Source organism: Cavia porcellus, unplaced genomic scaffold (assembly GCF_034190915.1).
Source record: "Cavia porcellus strain 051 isolate PalLab524CR breed Dunkin Hartley unplaced genomic scaffold, mCavPor4.1 scaffold_10, whole genome shotgun sequence".
Lineage (NCBI taxonomy): Eukaryota > Metazoa > Chordata > Mammalia > Rodentia > Caviidae > Cavia > Cavia porcellus.
This window is the reverse complement of record NW_026947493.1, coordinates 64,883,415-64,896,179: the sequence shown is the minus strand read 5'-3', so window position 1 is coordinate 64,896,179 and position 12,765 is coordinate 64,883,415. Positions and strand designations below refer to the sequence as shown.

Genomic DNA, 12,765 nt, shown 5'->3' with positions numbered 1-12,765 from the left:
AATCTCAAGTTGCATCCAATTACCTATAAAAGTCTCAAATTAACCCTTCTTTATTGCTGAGTACTACTTTATTGTATAAAAATACTGTATCTTTTTTATTCATTCCTCCAGTTAATGGGCATTTGGATTGCTTCCAAGATTTAGTTATTAAAAATTATGCTGCTATAAATATAGGTGCACATATATCACTCTGGAATAATAGTTTTAATTCTTCTGGGAAGATATCCAGAAGGGGAATAGCCAGAATGGGACCTCTAATCCTAGCTTTTTGAGGAATCATCATACTGATTTACACAGTGGTTGTACCAGTCTGCACTCCCACCAACAGTGAAGAAGGGTTCTTTTTTCCCCACATCCCCACCAGTGTTTGTTATTGGTTGATTTCTTGATGATAGTCATTCTTTCTTGAGAAAGAATTTCAGTGTTGTTTTAATTTGCATCTCTAGTGATCAGTGATGTTGAACATTTTTTCATATATATATTTGCCATTTGTATTTCTTCATCTGAGAAGAAAGTATTTATCTCAGATGACCATTTTTGGATTGAGTCTTTGAATGTGGGGATATCTGACTTCTTAAAATTCTTTAGATGTTCTAGCTAATAGTCTTTTGTCTGAGGGACAACCAGATATAATTTTTTTTTCCCATTCTGTGAGTTGTCTTTTCACTCTGTTGGTAATTTCTTTTGTTGTGCAAAAGCTTTTTGATAAGGTGAGATTCCAGTTGTTGGTTCTTTGTAGTATTTTCCACGTAGTCTGGGTTTTTTCATGAAGTCTCTGCCTAAACCTATGTCTTTAAGATTTCTGCTGGTGTTTTCCTCCAGAACACTTATTATTTCTGTTTTGGTATTTAGATCTTTGATCCATTTTGACTTTAGTGCAAGGTGATAGACATGGGTTTAGTTGTAGTCTTTGGCATGTAGAATCAGTTTTTCTAGCACCTTTTATTAAAGATACTATCTTCCAGTGAATTTGTTTGGCTACTTTGTCACAGGTAAGGTGGGTCAGTATGTTTGGGGTTGTGTCTGCATCTTCTAATCTGTTCCACTCATCCTCAGATCTGTTTATTTTTCCCCCCAATACCATGCTGATTCTATCCCAATAGCTTTGTAGTATAATTTCAGGTCAGGTATTGTGATGCTCCCTGACTTGCCTTTGTAGCCCAGAATTGTTTTTACTACTTGAGGTATCTTCTGATTCCAAATGAATTTTTAGAATGTTTTCTATAGTTCTGTGAGGTATGCTTTGAGTTTTGGAAGTTGGGCCATTTTCACTATATTGATTCTTCCAATCTATGAGCAAGGAATATCTTTCCATTTTCTGATAGCCTTTTCAATGTCCTTTTGCAGAGTATTGTAATTATCAATGTATAGATCTTTTGTTTCCTTTGTTAGATTGATTCCTAACTATTTCATTGTTTTGGTTGATATTATAAAGGGTGTGATTTCCCTGATTTCTCTCTCTCTGAGTTTGTTGCTTGTGTATAGGAATGCTATATAGATTTTTTGAGTATTGACTTTGTATACAGCTATACTACTGAATTTGGTTATTAAGTCTACTAGTCTTTTAATGGAGTTTTTTTGGCTCTTTTATCTAAAGTTTCTTGTCCTCTGTAAGTAATGATAATTTAACTTTCTCTTTTCCTATCCTTATTCCTTTATTTCTTTCTCTTGTCTAATTGCTCTGGCTACTATCTCTAGCACTATATTGAATAGGAATGGTGATACTGAACATCCTTTCTTGTTCCTGATTTTAGAATGAAATGCTTTCAAGTTTTTGACCATTTAGTGTGATGTCAGCTATTGGTTTGTCATAGATGGCTTTTTTCAGATTGAGATAAAGATCATCTATTCCAATCTTCTGTAGGGTTTATGTTATGAATTAGTGTTGGAATTTGTCAAATGCTTTTCTGTATCTAATGAGATGATCATATGATTTTTGTCTTTAGTTCTGTTAATATGATGTATTACAGGTATTGATTTGCATATGTTGAATCATCTCTGCATCCCTGCTGTGAATCCTACTTGGTCATGGTATATAATCTTGTCAATGATTTGCTGCATTCTGTTTGCTAGTATCTTATTGAGGAATTTTGTATCTGTGTTCATTAGCGAGATTGCTTGAGTTTTTTGTTTTGGCTGGGTTCTTTTTTTTTTTTGGAGTTAGGTTAATACTTGCTTCTAGGAATGATTTTGGAAGTACTGCTTTCCTTTAGTACTTCAAATTTCTTGTAAAATTAAATAGTGAACCCACCAGGGCCTGGGCTTTTCTTCATTGACCAATATTTAATTACATTTTCAATTTCACTGGCTGATTTTGGGTTATTGAGAATTTTTATAACTTCTTGATTTAGTTTTGGTAATTCAGTTGTATCCAGGATTCTGTCCATTTTTTTCTGTGTTTTCCATCTTATTAGAATATAAATTCTTTTGGATTTCTGTAGGAACTGTTGTAATTTACCCTTTTTTCATTCTTAATTGCTTGAATTTATGTTTTTTCTTTCCTCTTTTTGATGAGGTTAGCTAATTGTTTTTCAATTTTATTTATTCTTTCAAAGTACTAACTTTTCATTACATTGATTCTTTGTATTGCTTTCTTAGTCTCAATTGGATTAATTTCTACTCTTATCTCTATAATTTACACCCTTGTAAGCATTGGGCTTGATTTGTTCTTCTTTTTCTAGAAGATTGAGGTTCAACATTAGGTTATCTGTACTTGTTCTGGTTTCCTGATGTGAGAGTTCATTGTTTTAAATTTCCCTTATGGGACTGCTTTGTGTCCCATAAGTTCAAGTATGTTGGATTTGCTTTATTATTTAAGTAATAAGTTTAATTTTGTCTTTAATTTCCTCTGTGACCCATTGTTTGTTCGGAAGGGTGTTAATTTCATATGTTTTTGTAGTTTTTAATGGGTTTTTTTGGGTTGATTTTCAGTGTCATTGTACTATGATCAGATGGCATGCATGGAATGGATTCAGTTTCTTTACATTTACTTAAACATGTCTTGTGTGCTAATGTAGGCTCTATTTTGAACATCGCATGTGCAGCTGAAAAGAATGTGTGTTCTGATGTTCTGGGGTAGAATACTCTGTAGACATCTACCAGATTCATTTGATCACAGGCTTGGTTTAAATCTGATATACAGACTTTTTTCTGGGTGGTTTATTTGTGAGAGTGGAGTATTGAGGTCTCCTACCACAATTGCATTAGTGCTTACTTGGTCTTTCATGTCTGTTAATATTTGTTTTATGTAGTTTGCTGCAATGGTGTTTGCCGCATATATATTTATGATCATTATTTCTTCTTGCAGTTTTTCCTTAACAAGTACATACTGACCTTCTTTGTTTCATTTGATAAGTTTTGGCTTACAATTTACATTTTGCACAAACAGAATATCTATCCCTGGTTTTTTGGGGAAAGGGTTTCTGTGGCATGGGGAATTGTTTGCCATCCTTTGGACTCTTGGTCTGTGGATTTCTTTTAGGGTTAAATGTGTTTCTTCAATGCAGCATTTTGTTGAGTCTTGTTTCTTGATCCATTCTGCCACTCTGTTTCTTTTGAATGATAAACTGAGACCACTTACATCGATAGTTATAACTGATTATGTTGGCTTATCTTTTTCGTGTTATTTTCCTGTTGTTGGTTCTCTCTCCCTGGTTTGTTTGCCTGGCTTGGCTGCTTTTTTCTATTGGTATTCATGTGTTTGCAATTTTGTTATCTCTTTCTGTTACATCCTTCAGAGCCTTCTGTAGTGCTGGTTTGGTGGTTGTACATTTCTTCAGTTGTTCTTTATCATGGAAGTATCTTATTTCTCCATTGATTTTGAAAGATAGTTTTGTGCGGTACATTAATCTGGGTTGAAGATTATTTTCATTTAGGGCTTGCAATACCTCACTCCAAGCTTTCCTTGATTTGATGTGGTTTGTATTGCAAAGTCTATTGTGATTCTGATGAGTTTTTCTCTAGAGGTGATTTGTTTTCTTTCTCTAGCCACTTTTAATATTGTTCTTGTGCTGAATTTCTGGAATGTCGATTATTATGTGGTGGGTGTGCATTCATTTTGGTCATGGTGATTTGGAGTTTTAGATGCTTCATTTATTTGAACGTCAAATTCTTTAAGCATGTTTGGGAAGTTTCCTGCCATTATGTCTGTGAACAGTTTAATGTCTTTCGCATTGTCTCCAGCGTTCTTACTGACTCCAGTCAATCATATATTGTTTTTCTTTGTTTCATCTGGTAGCTGTTGGATTCATTTTTCATGGTCTGTTAATATTTTAAAATAGCTGTCTTTTCATGATTTCTAGCTGCAATCCTGTCTTCTAGATCTGATATTGTATTTGAGCTTTCATTCAATCTGTTGCACATACTTTCAAGTGGAGTTTTTAATCTCCGAGACTTATGTCTGTTTATGTTTCTTGTATTCTATTTTTTTCCTATGTTAAGCTTTCATGCTTTTATTTTCCTGAGCTCCTCTATTTTTTAAATCTGTGCCTCCATTCATGTTACTCATTTTGATTGTCATTTCTTTTTGCACCTTAGAAATTATTTTTTCCATAGCATCTTCCCTTTGTTTTTTTTTTTCATTTCTGTTGCTATCATTCAGAAAGCTCCAATAGTTGGCTTATGATTTTTCTTCTCTTATTGTGCTTTGTGCTTGTCTTAGGTGGGCTTGGGTTTGGGATTGTATTTTACTTCCATATCTTGTCATTTTGTTTTCTGTGTTTTATATTTCTTTGTTTCTGTGTTGATGCTTATAGGTTTTGTATGGCAGATAGCTTTATCCCCCTAGTATCAAGTCTTCCCTGGGAAATGGCTGTTCTACAGGTGTTTTTTTTTTTTTTTTTTTTTTTTTTTTTTTTTTTCTGGATGTAGGTGGTTCTTGCTCTTTGTGTCTCAGAAGAACCTACCTTCCCAATGTGTTGAGGATGAGAGGTTGTTACCTATTTGACTCAGCACAGAGTACTTCAGTACTGGATAATGATGATGGTAATGATCCCATACAATCACAGTGGTGTCATATAGGAGAAATTGGTTATAGCAGGTTATATCCTGGCTAAAGTATTACAGTTAACAATGACAGTAGTCTGGAGTGCAGCTCTTAGCTAAGAGTGTAACTCTTAGCCTGATAGTTTTAAGCACATAGTCCAACATACACCAGGAACCTGTATGCAATGCTTTTCCCTTTAGTGGAGTGACTTACACTGTCATGTGGGGAGGATTAAGGGAGATAGGGAGCAAGATAGAGAGATGAGTGATGTTCTGTATAATAGGAGCAAGGTTGGGAGGCATAGGCTGATCACCCAAGTTTTGGGAAATTGGAGGACAGAAAAGGGAAGGAATGGAAGAGGAAGCAGAGAAGTATTAAAGTGAACCTGGTGAAGAAGATACAATGTTTATTCATATGGAAGTATCATACAATAAAGCAAGATAGTTGGCAAAAGAGAATTAGAGGACAAGTAGATGCAAGGTAAAGGAAGGTAAAAAAATCTAAGTCATTAAAGAAACAAAAAAGAGAGAAAAAAGAGACTAAAAACAGAAAACAGAAATAACCCTAAAAAATAAGACCAAATTAAACTAAATTTTAAAAAGACCTCAATTGGACAGAAAAAGGAAAACTGATCGAACATTGAAAAATAAATGAAGTAAAATTCCTCTGGCATTTACAGTTCTATAGTAGGTCCAAGTCTGATCTCAGTGTTGGTATTTCAGCCATTTTTTGCAGTGGGATTTGTGTTGGATATAGGGCTGATCCTGACCTCTGGATGTGGAGGCTGGAGCTGATGTTCTGTTGCTGCTATAAATAGCAGTCCCACCACTGCTGTTGCCGCTGCAGGTATCTTACTGGGTTTCTGGAGATCCTTGCCTGGGACAATCCGCCCACTAATCTCCACTTATCTCCTGTGCATCTGTGTAGCCAAATTTCCAATCAAAGTTAATCATCACACACACCAAACATAAATTGCTATAACTTTAACAACTGCTATTTGTAAGATAACACTGATTTTCCATTTTGGAATAGAAGTTTTTAGAAATATCTTGGAAGATCATCAGGGACCATAGCAGTTTTTTGTGGATATTGTCAATAACCAAGGCTTGAAATTTGTTTAAAGCTACAATGGTACCACAAATTCATCATTTGTAATTTTGTCACACATTGAAGTTGGTATGTTACACAGGTTATCTGTTAAATTGATGGAAAAAAATGTACAGTGTGACTGAATCCATAGAAAGAACTCACAAAGATGACATGGATAAAGTTTACACAAATGGTTAATGTTCTGTTTTATTCTTGCAAATTTTTAGCTCTTCAGTGGGTAGTGCACTTCCACGAAGGCGCTGCTGTGCATATATTACCATTGGAATGATAAGTATTTTCATTGGAGTTGGATTAACTGTGAGTACCACTTGATAGAATTCTTTTCTCTTAACTTTGTTAGTAGTAGTCAGTGGTGAGGGCAGGGTTGACTGTCAGAAAAGTGGTGTTTTTGGACAAATTTGAGTGTCCTTAGCACTGGAGAATTTACTATTCATTTAATAAAAGTCCATTTGTTTTCAGTTAGTGGCAGAAACAACTTCGTATGTCAATAGCGTATCTTACTTTCAAAGCAATGTTCCTTCAACTATGGAAGTCTGAAAAAGTAATTCTTTTTATTCAAGTTAAGCAGTAATCTATTACCAATATGAAGTTGGCTTACTTTTAGAGAAGACTGGATCTAAGGAATTGGCTTGGGGGTTATGCTAGAAGAAGGAACTGATTGATATGTTTTGCTGCCAACTTTTCTCCATGCTTTTTCACTTCTCATTTAGTATATCTGGTCCCATATTATTAACAGTGTTGTGTCACACAATGGTAAGGAGTTTCATGGATTAAATACCCATTTAAGAAAATATATTTTGGCATGCTTTTTCATTTACTTTATAAAGTTTATAGTTAGTATAAGTATCAGAGTTATCTGTAAGTTTTAGTCAGTATATCTACTCACTTTATAGGGATTTTGTGGCTTTGCTTTTGGGGTATATTTAATTCAAACCACGTGTAAGCTGGCACAAGTTCTCTAACAAGTATTTTCTTAAAATTTCTAATCTTTTTAAAAATTCTTTTTTGTTTTAGGTTGGCACTCAAGACTTTGCAAGGCAGTTTCGTGCAACCTACATTTCTTGGGCTATTGCTTATTTCTTAGGTTTGATCTGCCTTATTCGAGCTTGTTATTGGGGAGCCATAAGAGTCAGTTATCCAGAACACAGTTTTGCATAAGCTTACAATTCAGTGATACAGGTGAGAGTGTCTAGCAGTTCTTGATGAGCTACTCTGGACATCTTTAAATCATTCATCCTAATGGATTCCATTCTGGTTTATGTATAATAGTTTTAAGACTTTGCAAGTCTTTTTCAAATAAATGCTCATTGCACTACATCATATGCAAACAGTTTGTTTTGCTGCTGGATATTAAACTCAGAAAGATAAAACTATGTTCGTATGTTCTTTTAAAGCAATTAAAAATATTTTGGATTTGTCTGCAAACCTTACATATTATATCATGTTTGTTTTGTTTAAATCAGTTATTTCATTATTTACTGATCTGTGAGTATTCCTAAAAAGTGTTTATAAATGTTTCTGCAATAGTTTCACATTTATACTTACATTTAATTACACTATCAAAATTGCTTGCTTTATAATCTAAGCAATATTCATTTTTGCTTGAACTGCTTACAGTAATTTTAACCTAAGATTATAGTGACCTTATTCAGGAAAAAAAAATTGAGTGTACTTACAAAACTTGAAACATTCTTGTCTGAGAAACATTTCTAGATACTGTATGCTTGTTTTTTTTGTTGTTTGTAGAAAGATATAATATTTTGATAGTAATTTGAAATATGAGAATTAAAATATTTATTTGTCCACAGTTGGAGATGTTGGATAAATGTCTTTTTTCAATGATCGTGGGAATTTTTGTCTTTTATTTCTGTCTTTTCATTTGCCAATTATAGTAAATCTGGTCTGGATTTATAAAGTTTAATGTTAATCAGCTGTATGTATTTCTTTATAGAGACCAGAGGAAAGGTTTCACATAACATATTTTTACTTGACCATTTAATCAAAGATATATTTACATTGGATTATACTCCTTTTCATTAGATCATGATAAATTTTTTTCATTTGGATAATTATGTGCCATTTATATGTAAAAGGAGCCTATGGCATTTTGCACTAGTTAAAATGTTAAGATTAGAGGTACTCTTACCATTCTTCCCAAATATAACTGGTCATATAATTATCCAATTTATGTAAGAAAACAGATCAGAGATAAAGAGCAACATAGTTTTCTAAGAATGTGCTAGGATTTATGGAATCAGCTCTTGCACTGCCCATCTTTGCAGTTTTGAAAAGAAATTGCTTAATTGAAAAATAATGTTCTAAAGTCTTTAATGTAATAGAATTAGATAATGAGATAATTTGAGTAAATTAATTGGTGATTCCAAGGATAAGACAAATATTTTAAATTACTATGCTCCTGACTAGTATAAAATTGTACTCACCAGAGAGTTTGGAACAAAATACGTGTAAACTTCAGAATAAATGATAAATGTACCAATGGAGTAGCTCAGGATGATATGTATCTTTGAAAACACACTAATAAAGATTACTGTTCAAAAATTACTTTGCTCTATTCCATTTTTAAAAAATGATATGTCATTTTCGAAATTACCTTGCTTTAATTTTCATGTTTAAGAAGGTACATAATAAATGTTACACTCACTTTAGGATTGTTATTTTCAAGGGTATACTTTTGAAATTCAAATTTTAATTCCATTTGTGATACTGTTGATGTTCAGTAAGAAATTGTATTTTTCCTTAATGTTTAGTTGCATTGGAATTTTATATTGAATAATCAATCCATTCTTTTCTTTTTGATCTGAATGCTAAATCATATATTTTTTTGGGAATGTAACTAAATGAAAGCAAAAACTTGGGTAGTCTTGTTCACTGCTTTATCATCATTTAGAACAATTTAAGACATATGCTAGATATTCATGAAAGATTGAATATGCATGAATAAATAAATGATTGAGCAAATTACTTTAAATTCTTACCTACTTATATCTGTACTTTATATTTTGTGACAGAGTATATGGCTAAATATAATCTTAAGAGACAACTGAAAAGTTTTTCCAGTGTAATTTAAAAATCATATAGAAAGGGTCGATATTGTGGATAATTCAAAACATATACTTCAAATACTACTATATGAAACAATAAGCAAAGTCAAAGGACAACTTGTGAAGATATTTTCAAGAGTTCATCTTTGTAATAAGGAAAGGAATAACAACATGAAAAAGCAATTCATGAAAGAAATATAGTAAGTTATTAAGTGTGAACTTTTAAAATTTACTAAAAATCAAGGAATATAAGTTAAAGCGACTTTATTTCCCACCTACCGTATTAACAAAGAATGAAAAAGAATAATGCCCCTATAATTTGAGGATATGAGAAAACACACACTTATCCCCACTCCCCTTTTTAAAAAGTCTTTGACCTAATAATTCTCTAAGGATTTATACTGATGGTGTTAAAAAGAGTAGATATGCATGCACAATGGTGTTTATAACATTTTCTAACAGGAATTAAAATAAGAAATAGTTAAATTCAACAATATGGGATGACTGAAACAAATTATGGCATACTAATTATGAAATGACAAGCAATCACTAAGAACATGATGAAAATTTTCATTATGAAATTGGAAATGATCTGCAAAATATTGTGTAACAAAATCAAGTTACAAACTAGCACATACAATAATGATCCATTTTGGGAAACCTATTTTAGTGTATTTATGGAAAACCTAAGGAAAATAAGATAGTACAGTGGTAGTAGTTATTTCAGAGTGGTCAGAGATAAATGCTTTTTAAAAATTTTTTGGACTAGAGTAATAATTGGAAAGTTTAAGTTTTGCTCTTGGCAAATAGTTAAGAATGGTTTATAATGATTATATGAATGTCATAGACTTTTGAAGCTTTATAATAAAGTTACCAAAATCCGAATGAGTTTTACTGATAATAGCTGTTTTAAAGTTAGCAAGTACATATGTAAGATGATTCTTATATGAGTTACCAGAAAGTTTGAATTAGATCCAAATTTAAGACTTTATATTTAATTTTTTAGTAAAAAGTAGAATATCTTTCAGTGCCCAAGAACAGAGAAAGTAGGAAGGAATTTTTGTTTGAATAATACATTATAGCCTTTAGTCAGGGGACAGTTTGTCCCCTGATGCCCAAAGTGGTAAAATTGCTTTAGTTCTTAGAAGACTGGCATCATAATCAGGTATTTTTGAACAAGTCTTTGTGAATATACTTAATGGCATTTTAGAAGAAAAGAACCTAATGATGGTCCAGGTACAATGCTAGCCTCCCAAAATGTTCCATTAAAATGTTCACGTGAACCAAAGAAGAGAGTATTCTTGTTTCAGTTTACCAAAGAACATGGATGCATTACTACCAAAGATCTGAAAAGATAGGTTTTAGGACCAAGAATCTGCATACATCATCATCCCTCTCAGATGATTTTGATACATCTTGGATCATACCCTGAAACTTTAAACATACTATATTTAAATATATAGATATAATTCCAGGCCCTTTGGCATTTATATATTCTCATACAGAAAAAGCTGTCATTGGATTTGAGCAAAGAGCGGCATTTTTTTGTTTGACTTTTAATTTTGATATTGCTATCTTTGTGTTCATATGTCCTCATATAACTCCACAACTCTTTCCATGTTTTTGATTTGCATTAATTGCTGTAAGGTCTAAATTTTCATTTACTCTTTCTGATATGCACACATATTTGTAAAAAGCAATAAAAATATTTAATCTTATCTATATTTAACATTTAATCTCTATCATAGTTATAATTCCAAAGAGATTAAACCATTATATAAAGGTCACTTAATTTGTATGTGATGGAGCAAGCTGGAATCAATCTGTTTGCTTCTAAAATGTTTCTGCTTTCCACTGTGTGAGAGATTATATGCGTGTGTGTGCATGTGCGCATATGTGCGAGCACATCCACTTTATTTTGTAGTGAATAACTTTAGGTTTTTGTGCCCCCTGGTGTTCACTGTCACTCACTTGTTGAAAATAAATAGAAAAATGTTTATCCATTCATTTCTAGTTGAAACATTTTTTCTGAATTGATGTCCCAGATTACATTACTTTTAGAGCATTTTAATTTTCATAACAAAAATATTATATGTATTTTTCTTATTACATCATAAAATAATATTAACTATTAAATATAAGTTGATAGTTTTAGTGTAAATTTGTTTTACTATAATAAAAATAGCACAAAATGCTAATAAAGGCTTTTAAATTTTAAATTTACCATGATCACAAATTTAAATAATGCTCTGCTGTTTATATTTTGCTTAATGTACATATGTTTGGTTGAAGTTGGAATATTACATAGAAGCAGAAAAATGAAGAGACTATATTCCAGTTTAAGGTATCAGAAGATCTAATAAGGAGGTATAGTGTGTAACTTAGCAGGTGAGAGTGTTTGATCTGACATCTTCGGTTTTGTGTCAGTCATTTAAAGGTATCCTATTAAATGGGAAATGATCACACACATTGTTCTGATGGAATATTTTGGATACCCTGAGTGGCCTTTTCATATGTGTAAGAACTAATGACTGAATATGGATCTTGAGAAATTTCCCAGTGTTTCAATAAATTTTTCTGAAAACCTTTGTATGTCTGATATTTCCAATCAACGTACTTTTGGCCTAACATTGGACATTTAATTATAGGGGAAATGCTTTAAATGTCATGAATTTTTTAAACCTTTAGTAATAGTTTAGGAGATGAATTCTTTAGCTTACATGGTGCCATTATTTTGCTGTTCTCTTCCTTGATACGTGCATTACTCCTTCCTTTATGACTTCCTGTCTCCCTGCCATCTGCATCTACAGGTCTCCTTTATATCTTCATCTATACAGATGGCGGTATCTGGTTTTCATTCTTACCATGTGTCGCTGACTTACATGTCAATGTGAATGGCCTAGCTAATGCTCTAGTTTTGGCTCCCATAAAACTTCAAAGCCTGCTGCTTCCCACAGTAGCCCTTCATCCTACATCATGGCACCTGTGCCTCCAGGGAAATGGCAGTGTCTTGTTTCCTGTGTTGATCTGGGTGCCCAAGTCAATAGCTGTCATCAGTGCTTTCACTTTTCATTCTCAGTTTTCACAGATTTTCAGTTTTTCCTTCTTCCAGCTACACGCACGTTTCTTGCTTCATGGACACTACCTGCCTTAACTATGGCTCTCATACATGTTTCCTAGATTAGTGTCAAAACCTCTAATCTTCCTACCTTCTTGCTTTGCTTCCTTCCTACCTTCTTCCCAGTTCATTTTGCATGTTCTCACATAATTCTTTCCCAAGTGGACATATATTATTGTACCTGTTCTAAAATCTTTGATTTTCCATATTGTTTGTTACAAAGAAGATAAAGGAGCTTCATACTTATTTAGCTTAATATTAAGCTATCACCAAACAGTCTTCTGTATTTTGTGTTTCTGCTAAAATGAATTACTGGTATGCACTGCTGTTTCATTCCTATATGTCTTTGGTTTTGTCCTTCCACCTGCAAGGAATATCCTTTTCTAAAAGGGTAAATTTGTAATCTCTGAAAGTCCTCCTCAGGGAATTAACCCCCAACCCATATGAACCCTTCCATAATTCCTTTTCTTCTACTACTCAACAGAATTAAG

At 32.7% G+C, this 12,765-nt stretch overlaps 1 protein-coding gene across 2 annotated transcripts in view; it reads left to right on the top strand.

Moving 5' to 3' along the window:
- The window catches only part of Pip4p2 (phosphatidylinositol-4,5-bisphosphate 4-phosphatase 2), a 52,173-nt gene extending 43,517 nt beyond the window's left edge, over positions 1–8,656 (top strand). For both annotated transcript variants that reach the window (XM_003479882.5, XM_005008239.4), the window contains exons 6-7: positions 6,301–6,391; positions 7,109–8,656. In XM_003479882.5, coding sequence (XP_003479930.2) covers positions 6,301–6,391; positions 7,109–7,252 — 235 coding nt within the window. In that variant the 3' untranslated portion in view covers positions 7,253–8,656. The remainder of the gene's footprint in view (positions 1–6,300; positions 6,392–7,108) is intronic.
- The last annotated feature ends 4,109 nt before the right edge of the window (positions 8,657–12,765 follow it).